At 60.9% G+C, this 20100-nt stretch overlaps 2 protein-coding genes across 10 annotated transcripts in view; one reads left to right on the plus strand and one right to left on the minus strand.

Annotated features, from left to right (window-relative positions):
• The window catches only part of TRPM2 (transient receptor potential cation channel subfamily M member 2), a 51745-nt gene extending 44496 nt beyond the window's left edge, over nucleotides 1-7249 (minus strand). For 3 of the 9 annotated variants that reach the window (XM_045852523.1, XM_045852515.1, XM_045852524.1), the window contains exons 1-3: nucleotides 6431-6574; nucleotides 2060-2330; nucleotides 1228-1313 (exon numbers count right to left, since the gene is read on the minus strand). In XM_045852523.1, coding sequence (XP_045708479.1) covers nucleotides 1228-1313; nucleotides 2060-2224 — 251 coding nt within the window. In that variant the 5' untranslated portion in view covers nucleotides 2225-2330; nucleotides 6431-6574. The other 6 variants (XM_045852518.1, XM_045852517.1, XM_045852519.1 and 3 more) reach the window with 6 other exon arrangements.
• Nucleotides 7250-12372: 5123 nt separating this feature from the next.
• Nucleotides 12373-19209, plus strand: CFAP410 (cilia and flagella associated protein 410). The gene is made up of 7 exons (XM_045852548.1): nucleotides 12373-12570; nucleotides 14076-14094; nucleotides 15472-15518; nucleotides 16041-16270; nucleotides 17207-17381; nucleotides 18069-18159; nucleotides 18789-19209. The coding sequence occupies exons 1-7, from the start codon at nucleotides 12494-12496 to the stop codon at nucleotides 18918-18920; spliced, it is 771 nt and encodes a 256-aa protein (XP_045708504.1). The 5' UTR covers nucleotides 12373-12493; the 3' UTR covers nucleotides 18921-19209.
• Nucleotides 19210-20100: the final 891 nt, after the last annotated feature.

A 20100-nucleotide genomic window follows, 5' to 3' on the forward strand; every position in this document is an offset into this window, starting at 1 on the left:
TATGAATTCTTTATGTATTGTGAATATTAGCCCCTTATCAGAGGTACTGTTTTGCAAATACCTTCCCCCATTCGGTTCATTACTTTTTGGTTTGTTGATGGTTTCTTTTGCTGTGCGGAAGCTTTTTAGTTTCATGGAGTCTGTTCATTTATATTTTTTTCTATTTTACTTTCCTTGCCTTTGGGGTCAAATTTACCATAACCCCTCTGGGACCAAGGTCCATAAGCTTAGTGTGCATGTTTGATAGACACCATGGAATATCACACAGCCGTTAAAAAGATAAAATACTGCCATTTGCGAAAACATCGATGGATCTTGGGAGCATCACGCTAAGTGAAATAAGTCAGGTGGAAAAGGACAAGAACCGTATGATTTCTCTCACACACGAGATATAAAACAGAAAGCAACAAATGAACAAAATAAGCAACCCACAGACTCAGACCACAGTGTGGTGGCTGCCAGACGGGGCAGGAAGCGGGGGAGGCTGAAGGGTAAAGGGGGTCACACCTATGGTGACAGGAGATTAGGTTTCCGGTGGCGAGCACGCAGTGGCATGCACAGCTGTCAAAGTGTACCGTTGAGCACCTGCAAGTCAGGCAATGTTATTAACCAGTGTTACTCCGGTGGATTTAATAAAACGAGGGAACCACCGCCCCAGGAACACGAACGTGTGGCGTCCCTCCACAGGTGCCCTCGGGTTGACCCGAGTCAGGGGCGCCCGGCTGGGGAGTCCACAGCCCAGGAGGGCAAGGTTGGCGGCCTGGAGGCAAAGTGGCCCCTGCTGTCCATGGGGGCAGCCTTGGTGGCCCCGCCTGGCCTGGCTCACCTCGAGGCTGGTGGGCCTGTCTGGACTCAGTGCCCTCCTCAGTGAGGGGTCTGAGCTGTGGGTGGCCCCCGAGGCCCCTTCCAGTCCCTGAGCCCCACACGCTGTTCCAGAGGCACATGAGCTGCCCTCGAGGTGGGCAACACGGAGCGGGACCCACCGAGTGGGGCCGAGCCTCGCTACAGAGCGGCCACATTATGACCTGAGCCAGTCGCCCAAAGTCTCTGCACCTCAGCTGCAAAGCAGGGTGGGGCGGGACTCCTTCCCCCCGCCAGCCAGCTCAGGGGTGAGCTCAAGGCCCCGCTGACCCCAGGCCGGTACACGCGGGACCGGCCCCGGCCCAGGCCTGCTCGGTCTTGTTCCCACCAGCCTCTCCGCGTGGGAACAGAGAAAGGGTCCCTTACCCGGCATCAGACAGTTTGGAGCTCTCCACGAAGTAGATGCATTGTTTCTTCTTGATATTTTCGGGAATCCACGTGCTGAGACTTTCCTGCCGGGGGTGAAAGTGGCACTCTGAGATCCTCGGGCGTGAAACCAGCAGGATTCACACCTGCACGCCCTACACCCCCCTCTGACCCCCTGTTCTCCCAACGAGCTTCCAGGGGCTTTTGTCAGAAGAGGGGGGCCCGAGCCCTCCCACACCCAGGGTTAGACCACCCTTGACGAGGGCGCTCAGGTGTCGGCTCAGGATGTGGGAACCCGCGGAAGCACTTCCAACTGGAATGTGTCCGGCACTTTACGGTTCGCACGCCATCACTGCACTGCCTTCCTGGGAACACCGTGGGGTGGCGGGAGGGTGGCGATGAGGGTCAGGATGCCCCCCTGGGTCCTGGCGGGACGGCAGGCTGAGACGCTCTCGTTCCCCCCTCCCAGGGACTGCGACATTCAGGCGTGCTCGTCCCCAAGGTCTCATCCAGGCCCTTCCACGCGGCTAGCCCCGGACTTGGGTGGTGCTCGGGGGGGGCTCCCCAGTCGGATGGAGGATAGGAAGTCACTGTGCAACGAGGTCAGGGGTGACAGCTTTCCATGAGCCTCGCCCAGGACACAGTGTTTACCCAGAGCACCCACCTGGGGAGCAGGATGGGGGGACGGACACGGCCTCCCCCCACCCCACCCCGCCCCGTTCTCTCCAGTCCTCTTCCCTCCAGGTCTTCCTGGGCGGCAGCGCCCAGAGCGGGAGTCTCTGCCCTGCAGGGCGTCCCCGCTCCCGCGGTCACTGGGCCACGGGAAGCCTACCTTCTCACAGCTGTTGAACGGGTACTGCGACCTCCTGTTCCTGCAGAGGCTGCTGTTGCTTCTCCGCAGGTTGGGGACCAGGCCCAGGTCTGCCACCATCCTGGACTGCACCCCGAAGCCCTCCTCTTGCTTGGAGCCAGCTTTCGTCAGGGCCGAGGGCTCCATCCTCACGCCCGCGCTGCAGCCTCCACGGGTCCCCGCCTCCCTCAGGACAGGCTTTGCTCAGACTGGCTAGGCCACGGGTTCCAGAAACACGCTGGGGAGGGGGCGGCTAAAACAGATTGGAGGGGGAAAGAGGCAGCTGTCTTGAGATGGCCCATCAGGCTTCCAGTGTGGAGCCCGGCCGTTTGTCCATCTGCCCGAACTCTGTCCCTCAGCTGGGGTCCCTGGCCATCTGGGAGCACAGGCCACACCCCCAGGCGCCCATTTAAAAGGGTGGCAACCTTGGCCCACTGCGCAGGACCAGAGAGAGCGTTCCACCCCGACCGGCCACTCAGCGTGCACGTGTCCAGCAGCAACCAGGAGCTGGGGGGGCTGGCCGGCCACGTGGGGTGCGCACGCCACCCCGTTTCCGTGCATCCTGACATCTGCTCACCACTTCCATTTTCCAAAGAGAAAAAAGACCCTACTAAGCACAAAGTAGTTTCGGGTTGAGGCACAGCTCTCTGCCCACAAAACAAGTCTCTAAAAAGAACACTTCTCCTTTCCTCAGACCCTTTGCTCTCAGCGCTGAGGCCACTGACTCCACCCCTACGGTGCACTGAGCACACAACGCCCTGAAGCCATGATGCCCGGGGTCCCCTCCCACAGTGTCGCCCCACAGCATCGTCCACATGCTGCCCCACCGTGTCACCCCATGAGGTCGTCCGTGGAGCCGCACTGCTCCACCTGGTGTCCCTGAAGGTGTGAAGAAGGGCCTCTCGGGGCAAGAGAGGCACAAGGTCTCACCTCACTCCCCCACCTGGAAGCCCTTTCCGCCACATCACCTTCCACCACATGTGACGGTCCCTCGTGGACAGGCCCTCCCCTGCCCACTCATCCGGCTTCCACACGCGGTCACGGGCTCCGGGGAGGTGCGAGGGAACTGCCGGGGAGGGAGGCACCCAGCCGGCCCTTTCCCGGCTCGGCTCGGCTCAGCACAGGGCACTTGCGATCCAGCCACCTGGCGGCTGACCTCAGGCAAATGCTCTCGGGCCGTCCAGGGCGCAGGCCAGCCCTCGCCTCTGCATCCTCCCTCCCTCCCTCCCACTGCGCTGCCCCTCGGCCAGGCCCCCTCCCGGATCCAGGCCTGCCCCCGAGGAGGCTCACCTTCCCCAAGGTAATACTGTGCTGCTGTGGCCAACCGTGCAAATGTGGACATGGCCTTGGAACTGAATGACCAGCAAGCCTGGGAGAGTTTGGAGGTGGCGCCTGAAAGAGCCTACACTGCTGTGCGAGGCGTGCACGAGTCTGGGCGGGGGGGCAGCTCCTCTCACCAGGTTTCGAAGGATGGGGGCACTCAGAGGTGCAGGAACATGGCCCTCTGCCCGGGTCATGCAAGGCCACTGCAAGGCCCAGCGGAGCCACCGGGGCAAGAGACTCAGACCCCCAGAGCCCCCGACATGGGGTCCCCGCCCAGGCAGGACCCCACCCCAGTGTCTGGGATCCCTCCTGTGCCTGTCCCGCCACCGCATTTTGGAAGCCCATGACTCGTCTGCTTTCGCAGGTTCACAGCAACCTGCCTCATGACGAATCTGCCCCACGTCTCACCCTCATCGGATCCAAACGAGGTTTAGGTGGGGATCTGCACTTGAGAGTTGACGCTGCGACGGGTTAAGACTCCGGGGTGGAGTGAGTCCATTCTGCATGGGAGGAGGACCCAGATTTGGGGGGGACAGGAGTGGAATGCTGTGTCTGAACGTGACCCCTCACGTGTCGAAGCCCTAACCCCCAGGATGGGGCCGTTGCAGGTGGGGCCTTTGGGGGGGCGAGTGGGTCATGAGGCTGGAGCCCTCGTGAAGGGATTAGTGCCCTTAGAAAGGGGACCCCAGAGAGCTCCCTGCCACCTTCTGCCATGCCAGCTCACAAGGAGATGTCTGCACCCCAGAAGGGAGCCCCCACCAACCCTGCCCGCACCCCGATCTCGAACTTCCAGCCTCCAGAACTGGGAGAAATAAACTTCTGTCCTTTATGAGCCGCCCAGGCTGTGGTGTTCCGAGACAGCAGCCCAAACAGACAGAGTGACAGGAACCAGCACTGGCTCCACAGTCCCTCCAGGGTCCTGGCCCAGCACTCGTGTGCAGGTGACACCTCACCCCTGGGTGGCCCTTGCAGGGCCACCTGCTGTCACAGGCAGTGGCTCACCTGGCCACACAGCCCACTTCTGAAGGACACAGACAAGCTAGAAAGGTTCCCAGTTGCCAGAGAGGAAAACGAGGCCCTGGACATCTCACAGGCAGACAGCCACTCTGTCGGGGTGCTGCACAGGACAAGGACGACAGGATGGCAGGAATGAGATGGGCAGAGCGGCAGAGAGATGTGTGTGCCATGAAGGACCTCGTCGTACGAAACTCAGAAGCGCTCTTGTTCTCGTGCACGTTTCTCAGACGGCTGCCCGCCTCAGCCCCATGCTGAGAGCATGGGAAAGTGCATGACTTCCGAGAGGACGGATAGATAGATAGACTATTGACTGATAGGTAGATAGAGAGATGATAGAGGGACAGGCACACAGGAAGAATATGGCATACAAGACGCACACCCACAAACGTCACCTGGTGCAGGACACCTGACCAGAATGCGGAGCTGTCTTCACAGAGCAAGCAGCCTGCACACGACCACGACCCACGTGCAGGTGCGTCTGCACCTGAGCTCTGCACTGCACGATCCCCCGGGGGAGAGAGCTGCTGGAGGTGTGGTGGGGGGGGGCAGCTCGCAGGGCAGAGCTCAGGTGCAGGAGGGAGACGCAGCCCACACCATCTGTTCAGCTCTGAGCCCACCCCTGGTGGAGCCCACACCTACCCTCAGGAACAGACACCAAAGCCAAAAGAATGAAATTCCTGGGTACAGTTTTTACAGCTGCCACGTGGACCCAAGACCATGGGAACTCACAGAGACAGGGGCTCCTTGTGCCCCACCCACCTCAGCCCAAAAGACGGACCAGGAGACAGAGCGATGGACTTGCTATGTGTGGCTGGCCCTGGGCACGCTGGCCAGTGGCTGGCAGTGCACCCACCTCTCCTTTCCTCTCTCAACCGTGTAGCTGCTCCCTGCCACCCCTTCCCCGGCGTCTTCTGAACTCCTGGCTATGAAGGTATTTGGAGATGACAAATGGCTACACATCTCGGGCAGAAGAAGTGGGTTTTGTGGTCTTGTCCCGCAGCCCAGAGCAAGGGCCCAAGATCAGCTACGTTATCACCCAGGTCCCAGCAACACACACCGGGACAGACAATGCCCCCCCCCTCCACCCATCGCAGAGACCGTGACCCCGAGCCCTTCAGGCTATGGCACTGCAACTCAGTGGATGCCTGCACCCCAGCCCCTCCCCGCGCCCTGACCCCCACACCGACCCGTGAGCCTGCACTCTTCCCTGCGTCCCAGCCATGCCCCAGCCCGCGCCCTTGCTGGCGAGAGCCAAGGTCTCCGCACCCGGTGGCGGGTGCGCACGCACCTTAGCCCGCGTCCCCCAACCGCGGCACATTCTTCCCCGGCCCGTGCCTCCACCCAGCGCCTCCACCCAGCGCCAGTCCGGTTACCTCGCCACTGCACCCCGCTGGTGTTCACCGAGGCCAGAGCGCGGCCAGAGCGTGAACCTACTGGGAGCGCCCCGTGCCCGCCTTACTCGCGCCGCTGCTCAGGACCGCCGCCCTGGCCCCGCAGGACCGCCTGCATCCCGAGCGGAGCCGAGGTTGAGCCCCGCGCCCGCTGTCCTCCGCACCTTCCGCGTGGTCCGCAGCGCGCTCTGCGTCACTCAGCTGGAGAGCGCAGCTTGCGGCGGCGGCCCGCGCCGGCAGAGAGAGCCAAGGACTAGCCAGCCTACCCCAAACACCTGACCTGCGGAATCCAGCCTCCCCAGAGACCCCTGGACCGGCACTCTTGCGGGGGGTTTGCCTCCTGAGGGGCTAGAGGCAAGTTTCTCAGTTCAACAGCCATTCTCCGCAAGCCCTAAACCCACAAATGGGGGTGGGGCAGGGAAGGGATGAGGGTGCTAGCAGGAGGGGCGTGAGACTCAAGTGGGTCTGGGGCTCGTAAGCCACCCCCAGAGAGCCCCCCTGGACTCTGCAGCTGCCTCACCCCACTAGGCAGGTGCTGGCCCTTGCCAGGACTGGCAGAGACTGAGTTCTGACACCTGCAAAGACCCGGCTTTCCCGAAGGTCCAAACCACAATTCTCTCACCCCACAGAGGCCCTCTGCCCTCTCCTTCGGGCTGCCAGCTCAGAATGCCCCACAGCCACCCCTGGGCCCCTGCTGGGAGTCCCAGGAAGTGAAGAGTGTCCTGTGGCTTCTCCAAAGGGCCTGAGGGTTGCCAGCTGACTCCTGGCTGACCAGCTACCCCCTCACTTCCTCCACTGTGTTCGCTGACCTAGCGTCCTTGCGCTTGCCCAGAGCGCCCTCCTCTGGAAAGCCCCTACCCTCTCCACCTGCCCCTGCCTCCCCACACAGGAGACAGCTGGCAGTACTGCGGGTCCATGGGCTGGCAGATGTCCCCTGTCTTAGCATCCTGCCATCCAGAGACCTCCAGCAGCCGTGGGGAAGGGGCCAGAACCCACCAGGGCCCCTTGTGCAGGGCGGCACTTGATCGTTTTGTTCAGACACTTTGAGAGGCGTGAAGGCAGCCGGAGCCTCTCCCGCAAAGCAGTTAGCAGCACGGAATACAGGAGCGGGCAACAGGGGGTGTCACTGTGGACCCCGTAGCTCTCCCCCGCTGGACCACACCCCACAGGTGCACAGCCCTCCACCCATCACCGCTGCGTCCACCCTCAGAGCCCCGCAGCCCGTCGGCACCAGGAGGCTGCCGGCTACAGGACAAAGCTGGCCGCCCCTGCCGCAGCCCGGGAAGTTGCCTGAGACCTGCCCTCGTCCCCCGCTGGACGTTAGCAGCTGCGTCCAGAACCCCATGCAGTTCGCCGTCCCAGGGGCGCCATCCCACTGACGGAAAGCATGCTGGGGGCTGTTAATAGTTCATGAGGCGGGGATGATGGCGGAGCCGTGCGGTGGAGCTGAGCCGGTCAGCCGGCTTCTGCTTCCAACCGCCACAGGCCCCCCTGGGAGCCTCATTTGAGGCAAAGTAATTCAGGAAACAGGCTTCTGACAAAACATCTGTGCTCCTGTTGTCCCCGAACGGCCCCTTCCCTTCTAGAAAACCACACATTGCACAAGAAGGCCCTGTTCTGTCTGCCAGGCCGCCACAGCAAGGGCAATTACGAAACGTCCCTCCCATGGAAGTAAGAAGGCGCTCGCCTGCGAGGCAGGAACACAGCACGTTCTGGTCCTACCCCAGAGTTCCTTCAAGTTCTGATAGAGGCAGTGCAGAGCTGGGGCTTTTTTCACAGCGGGGACATCTTGCCCAAGATAAAAAAGTCCCTTGCCCTGGCAGCCAGAAGAAAACCGCAATCACGGAGTAAGATGGCAATCTGACCCCGTGACACCGGCGTGCTCTGGCCGAGAACAGTGCACAGGGGCACAGCGGAAGGCGGGTGAGGCCGGCTGGTCAATGTTTCAGACTCTGCCGGCCCACGGTCTCTGTCCCAACTACTCAGCTCCGCCGCTGCGGCCAGGAGGCAGCCGTTAGCGAAACATGGGTGGGCGCGGCCAGGTGCCAACACGTCGCTTACAGGCACAGGCAGTGGCTGGGGCGGGCCGGTGGGCTGGTTTGCCGCCTCCTGGTCTAGAGCGGGCACGAGGGACGTGGGCTGCGTGCCAGGGGACACCGTCGTTTTTCTTAATGTTGGGTCAGCAGGTCACTTGCATTCCAGAACCGTCCTGTTACAGAAGCCCTCCCGTGAAATGTGAACGTGAACGAGGGTGAAGGTGCAGCACTGGAGTGCAGAGAACACAGCCGGTGGGGCAGCTGCTGCAGGTGCCGTCGTGGCTGCGTGCACCTGCCCAGGACACGCTAATGGGGCGTTCCTGCAGCCATGGTGATGAGCCTGGAGCTGGAAAGGACCCCTCGCCTGCATGATCTCTCAGGACACTGGGTAGAGTCAGTAAATGCAGGTCACCCTTCCTCTCTTCTACGTGTATGTTCCAGGTCCGAATGCAGGTCTGAAGTGTGTCTGCAGCCCCTCCTTCCTGGCCTCGCAGCACCAGCCTCAGGGCCCTTGGAGGAGGTCACCATGCACACCCGCCTTGCCGGGCGCCACGCTGACCTCCCCGTGTCTGCAGATGAGATCTGATGTGGCAGGAAACCTCATCCTCTGTTCGTTGTGACAGAGCTGTGGCTCAGGCGACCTAAGGAACTTGCCCAAGGACCCCCAAGGGGGCCCACCCTCTCTGTCCCTCCCCCCCCCCCCCCAGCACTCACTCTGGCAGGCCCTGTGGTGAGAGGAAAACCTCCTGCCCACGGCTCTCTGAATGGGCTTGGAAGACCGCGTCCAGGTCATCAAAGACGCCAGCCCGGCCCACAGCCTGACTTCATGGGAGGCCCCTAGCCAGGCACTCCCACACTCCCGACCCTCAGAAACTGAGATGGTAAATGTCCATTGTCCTGAGATGCTAGGCCTGGGGCAGTTGGTGATGCAGCCACTGACGGCCCTCCTGCACAGCTGGAAAGATGAGACGCTGTGGCCTCGGTGCAGGACGGGGGTGGACAGAGCAAAGAGGAGGCCCAGCGCGCTGTGTGGTCAGAACACCTTTGCCAGCTTGGCCCAAGTGGAGTCCCTCTCCCGGCACCAGCACTGCTGGCAGTGACTGCTAGAAACCCGCTTCCCACCTTTTAAGGCCCGGGAGTGTCGGACCCGCCCAACTGCAGAAGGCAGGGTTCTGTTCACTGAAGACCAGCAGCTCCAGGCCGTGTCCCTGCCAAGCAGGTGCTGTCTGAGGCCAGGTGGCCCAGGGAGCTGTGCCTCTTGAGCCTCAGGGGCCTGCCTGTGTGCCCCTACCACCAGCGATCGGCAGAGGGGCATGCTTGTGGGCGGCCGGGAGGGGAGCAGACCCCTTCCCTGGGTCCACGTCGTCTCTGCCAGAGCAGCGCCATCACCAGAACTGCACGGGGCCCAGGCCATCTGGCAACAAGGAGGGCCTCCCATCTCCCTGTGGTCCCAGAAGGAGGAGTCCCTGGAGGTACACAGGAGATGCTGCTTGGGCAGTTTGGGGAGCTGCGCAGGTTTGGGCACCGACAGTGGCAGAAATGAAGCTCATGACTCACAGCTGGGTTAGAACTGGATTCAGACAGCAAGGTCTTTACAGATGCTAATTACTTTTTCTTTAATCCTCACCTGAGGATGTGTTTATTGATTTGAGAGGCAGAGGGAGAGGCATCAATGTGATATCAACCAATATCGATTGGTTGCTTCCTATGGGCACCCCAACCGGGGACTGAACCCACAATCTAGGTATATGCCCTGACCAGGAATCAAACCTGCAACCTTTTGGTGCATGGGATGATGCTCCAACCAACTGAGACACCCAGCCCGGGCTAAATTCCTTTTAAAGAAAAGAGAGAGAAAGAGAGAGAGAGAGCGCAGAGACTACCAGGCCCACAGGGACAACCCCAAGGCACTGTCCACGTGGGAACACTGTGAACGGAAGCTCCAGAGCAACCGCTGGGAGAGGGGAGTCTCCATGCGAATAACGCAGTTTGAGCAGAGAGCACAAGGGCAGGGTGCGGTGGCCGCCTTTCCCTCAGCCACGGAGGCCCACAGGTAGCCGTGATGTTCCCTTCTCCTCCAGTGTCCCTCTGGGTCTCCTCCGCTCAGGCCCGCAGTCAGGCATCGCACGGCCAGCCACGGCCACAGGTTCTAGGTGGCCCGGGACCCATGCCGGGCCAGTCTCCAAACTTCCACCTAGCTCACTGGGAGAAAGCATTCTTCCCACGGGACTTGACCCTGTTAGGGTGTGGCCTGGAGTGGAGGGTGTGGAGCACCTGGATTCGGCAATTGGAGGGGTCGGGATGGGTAGAGGCCTGGATGGATAACTAAGATAGACCCTGGATCAAGCCATGCTTGAAGCCGTACCCTTGTCTTCTCCATGATGTGAGCCGAAGTTTCTCTTTTGGTTTAAGCAAATTTGGTTGCACTTCTGTCAGGGTTCATTAAAGGAAGCAAAACCCCTATGAGAATTATGAAATACAAAATATATTATAGTAATCTCACTTTACACAACTCTGGGAGGAGCTAGGGGCTTAGACATCCAAAAAGAGAAGTTGGAGAAGGGGGGTCACTGAGCAGCACCCCCACCCCCAGCAGGGCCACTGTTGGAAAGAACAGCACAGGCTGTAGGGGAGACTCCACCACCCATCCCATTCGTCTGCCCCCTCTGGCCACCTTCGGGGAGTGACAGCCACTGTTCCTCTTCCACCTTCCGACATGCAGGCCAGTTTCTCTTTGGGGCAAGTGCCCCTGGAGCCACACAGGGAGGGAGTTCTGGGGAAGGCACAGTGACACAGCTCAAGCCACCGCACTTGTCCTTACTGTGCAGAGTCCTCGCTTTACAAATGTCACCTGACTCACAAGGACCTTCAACTAATTCACACCCAAGCACCCTCTTGATCAGCCACCTAGAGGAGGCAAGAGCGGCAGGAGCGCCCGAGGGAGCCTGTCTGTGTCCTCCCACTCCCCGCTCTGCGGAGGCCTGGCTGGGGCCTGGCCCCGGCCTCAGTGGAGAAGAGGAGCAGGTGTTTCTTGTCAGATGCCTGCGCCACCTGGACTCAGGGGGCATGGCCCCTGCCCTCTAGTGACTCCTCTGTGCTGGGAAATAACACGTCCTCAGTCCCAATCCTTGACCCGCTCTGGGCAGACCCCCGGGGTCTTTACACCCCTCTCCCGCACCCCCATCACCTATGCAAAACCCTCCGGGCACAGTCCTCTCGCAGGAAGGCCCACCCCCCTGGGCACTGTCAAGGGATGGGGCAGATGCCACTTCGAGTGACTGACAAGGATGGAGGGCTGGGGCCCAGGCCACAGCACTCCCTGGCACGGCCTGCCCCAAATGTGACTGGGACACACCAGCCCGTGTAGGAGGAGAAGGGGCCATCTCAGCCAGGTGCAGTCAAGCCTGGAACCAACAACCCTAAAGCCCTCTTCCCATCAGCCAATGGTCGAATGGCATCGTCACAATGTACGACACCCGGCCTCCCCCAGAACCAGCTTCTGCACACACTTGCTTTCTCCCATCTGCGGTAAAGCATGCTTATCCATACCTTGGACAGTCTCTCTGGATGCTTCTGGACCACCTCTTGGCCCAGCCTGCTCTCCATGGTCCCTGGTATCTCCTGCTTTGTCCCTGTCACTTGATGTGGGTGAACAGTTGAGTCAGCCAAGGGCCCTCTGCAAGCTCATACAGCATAGGCCTGCTGGAAGCTTCCCGCCACTCTATTCAAGGCTGAGCCCGGTGTCGGTTTCTTTTAGCTCAAGCCTCATTAGTCAAGATAGTTCTCTTCCTGCTTGCCAGCTACAAACTTGGAACATACCGAGGCGCCCTATTCTCCCAAAACGTACACCGACCCAACCACTCATTGCCAAACTGAGCACGGCACCCTTCCTCATTCTCCAGCCTCTGGGCCATCATATTCCTGGACCGTTTCCTCCCTGTGATGGACCCACAGTGCCCCTGCAGGCCAGCACCAAAACCTTGGCTTTTGTGACTGCAGGCTTCCAACACGAGCCACCCTCTTCTCCTGATACCTGGGCCAGGTGCCCAAAAGGCCGCAACTAAAGCCGGTGTATGAGAGCTCTGACTGGCAGACCAAAGGCAGGACATGGGCCTAGTGGAAAAGAAGGCTGGTCTTGAGACCCCTAACTCATCTGAGATCCCAAATGCCTTAATGTAATTTGCATCCCAGGTAACCTTTAAATTCTAAAAGGTTAAATACTCGTGAGATCCCTGCTAAAGCTGGCCCCATGTCTTTCGGAGGTCAGGGCTCGGTTCTGAGGGATCGGAGATCGGGGCTGGAGCTCAGAACTTCGTGCTGGGACTGGGGACTGAAAGAGGGTTACCATTTCAGGTCGCTGAAGAATGACGTCAGAGCCTGGCGTCCGTACGCGAAGCTGCGCTGAACCGGGTGCTTGGCCCTGGGGGCGCTAGGGGGCGGAGCCATCGCGGGGAGCGGAAGCCCAGATGGCCCCACTACGCTCGCGCCGCACCGCCCCCTCGCCAGAAGGCCAATGGGCTCGCAGGGAACGCCCCTAACGACGTGGGCTACGCCCCCTGGAGACGCGCCGCGGCAGAGCCGAAATCCTCTAGGGGTAGTTGGTGGGTCCAGGGCCCGGCCGGTGGCTGGGGTCCCTGCGGCCCATCGCCATGAAGCTGACGCGCAAGATGGTCCTGTCCCGGGCCAAGGCCTCCGAGCTGCACAACGTGAGGAAGCTCAATTGCTGGTGAGGCCCAAAAGCCGGGGGCCTCTACCCTGCCTGCATCCCTGCCCCGGAGCGGGGATCCCCGCCCGCTACCCCCTCCCTGGGTTGGGGCCTCCTTCTCGGCACCTCCGCCCTGGCATGGGGCACCGCGCCCTGGGTTGGGGCCTCTCCGCTCAGCACCTCCGCCTTTACTTGGGGCCCCCAACCCTACAACTGTGCTCTGGGGCGGGGCCGAAAACGGCCTCTATAGAGGCTTGTCGGGGTGGAGGAGGGCACCTCCAGCCCAGCCTTTCTGTCCCCGGTCCCAGGCTGGCCTTCCGGGTCCCAAGAGCCCACAGCCTCTGGGAGGTGCTGCCACAAGCTCAGGTGGCCATTGGCAAAGGTCGTTCTAGAATTTTCATACACACCCCACCCTTCCTGGTGGCGCCGATTTGGACACAGTCTCCAAACTTGCTCTCCTTGCTTGAAAGTTAGAACCACCTTGAAGATTTGTTTTGGGAAGACAGCTTTAGTGGGACAGGTGGTTCCCTCTGTGGACAGGTCTGGTTTCTGGCATTGCCACTCATTGGGAGGCAAGTCTGCCAACAAGGTGGGAGATCAAGGCTTTGCTGATCAAGGGGATTAAAACCATTTCTAAGGGAAAGGAAAGAGAACTGAGACACTTCAGCAACGACTTAATCATTTTTGTAACTGAATCCTGTGAGACAGGAGCTGTCCCCAGGTGACAGTGTCTGGGAGGTGACGGCAGGATAGAGGTGCTATAGGGTCAGTGCAGGTTCCAACGCAGGGTGGTCTAATGGGGGCAAGGCAGGACCAGAAGCGCTTCATGAACTCCCGAAAGAGGTACAGGTGTTCACCGGGGAGTCAGAGCGAGGCTTCACACGTGACTGTGACCCGGACAGTTCAGGCGGGGCATAGGGAGCTCAGCCAAGAGCAGACCTTCTGGCTGCTGTGGTCAGCCACTTGACTGCAGTGGAGGAGCCCTGCTTGTTCATTAAAAAGCTTTTCTCCTTGCTCTGGCCCATCTGGCACTTTGGCCACAATGTCCCCCGTCATTCATTTTCAATAATGCATTTCTTTGTTTGACATGGGATGGTCATACCTTCTCTAAGCAGGGAGAAACAACAAGCTGTTTCAGGCTTTTCAAAGTGTTTCATAAGTTGCATGTTTAGCCTTTGAACTTGGCCTCATATAAAGACTCCTTTGTTTGTTTATGTCGGTGAGGGAAATGATCCGTCTGCCATGGTCTTGACAATCAGTCGATCTGTGTCCTCCCCATGGAGCGGCCTCTACTGCTCCTCAGTCTAAGCAGTGGCTCTGGGCACCCAGTATATCTGCTTTTGTTGGCAGTCAACCTGAAACGACCTTTGACTATCTCCGTCAGTTACCTGGGCAAGCTTTCACTTTACCATTGAAAGTTTATCTTAAAGTTCGTAGGCATTTGTTGTTCATTTTTGGAGTTGATTTTTAATTTTTTGTATTAACCCTTAACAAAATTAATGCCTGTATATCTTTTCTTCCCCCAGGGGCAGCCGCCTCACAGATGTAAGTATCGTGCGGATCCCTGATCTCTAAAGTCGCAGCCTCTTCCTCAAGGGAATTGTTACATTGATAGAACAGCACGCATTCAGCTCAGCTCTGGTCTGGTGCTCTGACATTTAGCAGTTGTTCTAAGGCAGAACCACTAATTAAAAGAAACATTCTCAAGTTTATTTTGAAGTTCTCTTGCACATGCGCTTTAAACGTGTTGCTGAGAGGCTCCTGTGCCCACACAGGCCTCACAGAGGAGGGCAGCCCTGCTCTGACCTGGGAAGGAACCCCAGGGCTGGGCCTACTTCACGGAGAAGGATACTCAGCCGGGGACCCCTGTGGGTTCTTGGGCTTAGTGTCATCGAGGAAGAGGGTCCCCACTTCATCTCCTCCTCTTGGTCACACCCTGCTTCGTGCCCCGTCCCAGTGGCAGGAAGAGACTGGACCTGGGGGGTGAGGGAGCAGTGCACAGAGCTGAGTGAGCTGTGCGTCTGTGAGCAGGTGTCTTCTTTCTCTCGCTCCCAGAATGAATGCCCACAGCTCGTGCACAGTTTGAGTGCCAGTGATTCAGTTCTTCCCTTATCTTATCTTTTGTAACTTGAACTGTAGCTTTCCTTAAAAACAAAGTTGGAATGCTGCTGAGCTACTGGGCTGTCCAGAGAAGCTGAGTCCGCCTCAGGCAGCAGCTGAAGAGCTGCACACTTAGCAGAAGAAACAAACAAAAACACGCCCCTTGTAGCAGGACAAAACTCCATTGCACCGTGAAGCGTCCTGACCAGACCACGACTTTGCTGTGGTTGGGGACCATCTTGCTTCATGCCTGGTGAATGGCAGACACCTAGACACTTGGGGTCTGCACCACTGGACACCCCCCCCCAAGCCCATGGCTGCGCTTGCCCTCTGAACCAACAGTGTAAACACAATCTGAGGTCCCATTTTCAACCCTGTCAATCCTGCCAGGCTGTGTTGGCAAGAAGGGGCTGAAGTCCTTTTCCTATAAGGCAGGGACTGCAGGTAGAAAGGTTCTCTGTCCACCATAGGGGCACCGAGGTCCCCTTACCTGATGTCCTTGGAGGGCTTCCAAAATGACGACTGCTCCGTCTTGGTGGCCAGCGGTGTTGGACGCACGGTGCCATCTGAGAGTGTTAGAGCGTCCACTTCCCCTCCAGGCTGAGGGACTCGCGGGGCTGCAGGGCAGAGTGGAACTCGGAGCCCATGTGCGCTTGTGCAGTTAGTACGACGGGAGGGAGGGGAGGGAGGCCACTTCACTTAGGCCTGGGACGGGGAGGTGGCAGGGGCTCCGTGCTGTTTCTCCGTTGAGCTGGTGGAGAGACGTGATGTTGCCACTTCAGCGCCCAGCAGTGCCTGCAGCCACGTTCTTTTCCTCCCCAGATCTCCATATGCCGGGAAATGCCCAGCCTGGAAGTGATCACCCTCAGGTACCTGAAGGCCTGCTGTCCCTCCAAGCCACGGGGGCTTCAAAGAGGAGGGGGACCCAGAGAATCTGAAAACCCCCCGGGGAAGTCTGGGAGGGCTGCTGGCTCCTCCGCTCCACCCAGCTCCACCCTCCTTTCTGGAGCTTCACCTGGGCCTGCCCCGCTGCTGCGTCCCCGCCTGCCCTCGCTGCGGATGCATGAGTGCAGCCTCCCAGTGACTGACCTTCCCGATCACAGGGCGCACCACCCCGTTTGTCCCTCACTAGCCCTCCACTCATGCCTCACACCTTCCTCGGTCGCCCGGTGGGTGCCCGTGCTGACCGCGTTGTGCTCACGGAACCCCTAGCCCCAGCCTGAGCCTCTGCAGCCGGTGCCTTCTCGTGGAATAAACGAACAGTTTGCAGCTGTGCCCAGGCCGAGTTCCAGCTCTCCCACCCGGGGCAAAGTTCAGGCCTCTGTGCCTCGGTTTCCCTCTCTGTAACACGAGGCAAGGCCGGACAGGTGCTCACGGTGCTGTCTTTGCAGCGTCAACAGCGTGTCGACCCTGGAGCCCGTGAGCCAGTGCCGGCAGCTGAGCGAGCTCTACCTGCGGCGGAACCGCATCGCCAGCCTGGCCGAGCTCTCCTACCTGAAGGGCCTGCCACGCCTGCGCGTGCTGTGGCTGGCCGAGAACCCGTGCTGTGGCGCCGACCCCCACCTCTACCGCATGACCGTCCTACGCACCCTGCCGAACCTGCAGAAGCTGGACAACCAGGGTAGGTGTCCGCACTGAGCGGCCCCAGCCAGAGGGGCCCGCCCTCCTCTGCCCCTTCCGCAAACCCCTGGCCTCGAGGACGTCGCAGGTGCCGCCTCCTCTGGAGCCTCGGGAAGGAACCCCCTGGGATTCTGTGGTGGGGGTGCAGCCCCACACACAGAGCACGGGACCTTGGGTGAACCTCACGTGACTTGTTTGTCTGCCCTACTGCCCACCCACACTGGGCTGTTTTTGTCGTTGTTTCCTCTCTTGAGACCTCTGTGCCCAGACACTCACCCACGTGCCCTGGAACGTGGGAGAAGGTCCGGGTGGGCCAAACAGCCACTGCTGGTCCACAGGGACCCAGGGCGGTGGTGCCCCTGTGCTCCCAGCTTTGGGTTACCTGCCGTTGGCCTCTGCCTGTCGGGGTGCGGAGTGCCACCTGCACCTCCTTCGGGAGCCGCATGCGAGCCTCTGCCCTGTGCCGAGGGCACCGGGGCGTTGTGCCCCCGCCTCCGGGGTTCCGCCCGTCCCCGGGGGCTGGGCCCCGCTCCGGTGTGCCCAGCGTCCTCTGCATGCCGGCTCTTAGTGCTCGCCTTTATGTGCACAGTTATCTTTCTCCCGGATGAACAATTTTAATATAAATAAACTCCAGGGCAATTAAGTCAAATGGAATGAAGGCGGTGTATTCTGTGCGTTTTTAAAATTTAATTTGAGGGTTTTTTTGTGCGTTTTTTTAAACGAGAATTTGCTTTCAGGAAATGCTGAAACTCAGATTCACAAGCAGTCCTTAGCCGGCGGCTGTGTGTCCCGCTCACGGCAGGGCTGCGGAATGACTGTCGGGGTGCACAGACAGACACCTTTTTTCTGAGGCAGACTGTGCTGAGTGCCCAGCCTGTGGGGCCTGCATGCGGCAGGGCCCCCCTGAGTTTTTGCCCCCTCTCCTTCCCCCCCGAAGCTGTGACTGAGGAGGAGCTGTCCCGGGCAGTGATGGAGGGAGAGGAGGTCACGGCCCCCAGCAGAGAGAGCACAGGGAACGGCGGGCCCGAGCTGTCCTATTCCCTGAGTGCCGTGGACACCGCTGCCGAGACCCCAGGGGACCGGCTGAGCTTCAGCGACGAGGAGGAGGCAAGGTGCGCCAGGGGCCTCTCCTGGGCCCGCCATCCCGAGGAGAGCAGCCACCCAGGACTCCCCTCAGCGGGGAGGGAGGGCAGCAAGCTGCCCAGGGGGGTTCTTGCTCCTCTGGCCCTTGATGGCCAAGAGAACGCCCAAGGCACGGCGTGAGTGCGAGTGCGGAACCAGCCCGGCACGGGGTGCCTGGTGGTGGACTCGGGGAGGTGGCACTTGGGGAGGTGGATTGGGGCCCCCGGGGGCCAGCTGGAGGAGGGAGTCCCGACTGGAGGAGCCCCTGTGAGAGGGGAGGTGACCTCTGAGGCTGTTCTCTGATTGTCACGGCCAGTTATGAGCAGAAACTGACCGTGGGTAACGCTGCAGAGACAGTTGTTTGCAGAGGGCCGCCAGGTTCAGTGCACAGAGCAGATGAACCCGCTTTGTCTCCCTGGAGTCCTGCACCCATCATCTTAGTGTAGTGCCGCGACCCTTGACCCTGGGCAGGATCCCCCAGGGAATCAGAGAGAAACAGTCACTGTCGCACCTGCCCACCCTCCCGTCCAGGGCCTCTGTCCCTCCAGAAGTAACGTCACGCTGTGGGGGCTCCCCTTCAAACGGCGGGCATCAGGCATCCTTGTCTCCTCCTCGCTGTGCCCCGAGGGAGCCGGCCCCGCTCAGGCCTCATGTGGTACCATCCCCCCGCCACACAGGGTCGAGGGACAGCTCAGCCTGAAGCCCCCGGCCCGGGACCGGTTTCCTTCCTTCCCACAGAGGGAGGCCGCGAGCAGTCTCAGGAACAGGGTAAGTGTGATGGGGGGGCCCTGGGCGTGGCAGCTGTGGGGTGGGGCCGGGGACACCACAGAGACTAGCGCAGCCCGGCCCCAGGGGCAGAGGCGCTGCCTGGGTGTGCGGGACCGCGGGCCCGAGGCTCCGGGAAAGCCCGTGCCTGTGGGGCCGGAGGAAGGGTCGTGGCAGCACGTTAGCTGCAGAGATTTGCTGCTGTGTACTTGGCCTGGGGACACCTCGTCCTGGCCGAGGTGGCTTTGTGTCACCCCACAGTGGGCCAGGAAGCAGGGCCCGGGGCCCTGGAGCCTTCCCTGTCAGGAGGACGGGTTGTTGACCTAGCAAGAAGGGGGCTGCTGGGGGATGCCGCCAGGGTCCTGGTCACTTGCAGGTGTCCGCACGCCGCCTGTGTCATCCTTGTGCATTTGTTCGGTGGCCACTTACAATAGGAAGCTCGGGAGGAGCAGGTGGCAGGGGTGGGGGGCTGGGGCCCGTCCGTGGAAGGTGCCAGCTGCCCTCCAGGCAAGGCATCACCCCAGAGCTTCAGACAAGGGACTGCAGACCGGGGGCCGGGGCTCCGGCACGTCGTGGCGGGGCAGACTGGCCTCGCCAGGCGCGGCGCTCAGCCAGCGACTCTGTGCTCCCAGGACAACGTCCTGACCGCCATCCTGCTGCTGCTGCGGGACCTGGACACTGAGGGGCTGGAGGCCGTGCACCAGGCCGTGGTCAGCCGGCTGCAGGCCCTGCACAGGCAGGAGCTGCGGGAGGACATGGAGTGACCCGGCAGGGACCCTGCGCTGAAGTCCCAGCGCCTCCCGAGCACCTGGACGATGGGGCTGACCACCAGGGCCACGGCCGGACCCAGGCTGAGCGCCAGCACACAGGACTGGGTCCTCAGGAAGACTCAGCCCGCCCAGGAAGGCCGAGCTGTCTCTCCGGATGGCACCCGGAGAGGGCAGCAGGGGACTTGGGGGCTGGCGGGGCAGACCCCGCTCCCGCGCCCTCCTGTGCGGGCAGCCACACCTGACCCAGGACCCTTATCCCCAATAAACATTTTCCCAAGTCTGACCCGGAAGCAGGTTTCCTAAGTGACAGACGTGGCCTTCTTTGCAAAGCTGAGAGCCATTGCTCATGCACTTGCCCCAGCCAGCCTCTGGCTCAGCCTCGGGGCAGACCCCTGGGCCACGGGAGCCTTCCCGCACCATGGCCTCCTTCCAGACGGGCTCCCTCCTCAGACTCGCACCGGCAGACACGGGCAGCACAGCTGCCGCCGCCGCCGCCGCCCTCGACCTGGGGGCGTTGCGTTTGGCTGGTGGGCAGGGCACAAGGCACTTGACTTTGTATGAGCCCCGAGGCAGTGCCGAGGGTTTGTGCAGACCCCGAGTCAGGGGCCGTGCAGGGACCGGCCTGCCACGTCTGCCTGCGGGCCCGGGTGCGGCTGCAGGCGAAGCAGCCAGCTGGGGAAGGGGGGCCTCCTGGAAACTGCATCTGGAATGTTTGCTTCCTGTGGGGAGAGTCGCAGGCCTTGCCATTTCGCACGTGACCCAGCGGGGGTGCTGCAGCCCGGGAGGCCTCCGTGTGCCCCTGAGAGCCGAGGAAGGGGAGCAGCACGGCCCCACCCCCCTCCTCCAAGCCATTAGAGACAAGTCCCTTCTTACCACTACAGAAATGACTGGGGCTGGGGAGGGGGACGGGCTGGGGAGGGGGACAGGATGTTATTCCTGCTGCCCCTTCCCCCCCCTTTTGGGTGGGAATGCCCACCTCCCTGTGAAAGCCGAGGGCACCGGTCTGTGTGAGAGCCACACCAGTCAAGGAGGTGACGGCCACAACATGGACAAGTCAAGACACCAGTGATGGCGTGCCGGCGTCTGGCAGCCCACAGCCCTCCTAGATGAAGCTGCACCGTGGGGCCGGCTCTTCAGGCCGCTGAAGGCCTCCCAGCACTAGCCTGGGGGAGCC

Source organism: Phyllostomus hastatus, unplaced genomic scaffold, assembly GCF_019186645.2.
Source record: "Phyllostomus hastatus isolate PE091 unplaced genomic scaffold, TTU_PhHast_1.1 phas_contig_948, whole genome shotgun sequence".
Lineage (NCBI taxonomy): Eukaryota > Metazoa > Chordata > Mammalia > Chiroptera > Phyllostomidae > Phyllostomus > Phyllostomus hastatus.

Bases quoted from the DNA above. Each gene is read 5' to 3' on its own strand.
- CFAP410 (XM_045852548.1), top strand. From the start codon at position 12,494: ATGAAGCTGACGCGCAAGATGGTCCTGTCCCGGGCCAAGGCCTCCGAG. The intron at 15,519-16,040 runs GTACCTGAAGGC...CTGTCTTTGCAG, and splicing joins CTGGAAGTGATCACCCTCAG to CGTCAACAGCGTGTCGACCC. The intron at 16,271-17,206 runs GTAGGTGTCCGC...TCCCCCCCGAAG, and splicing joins GCAGAAGCTGGACAACCAGG to CTGTGACTGAGGAGGAGCTG.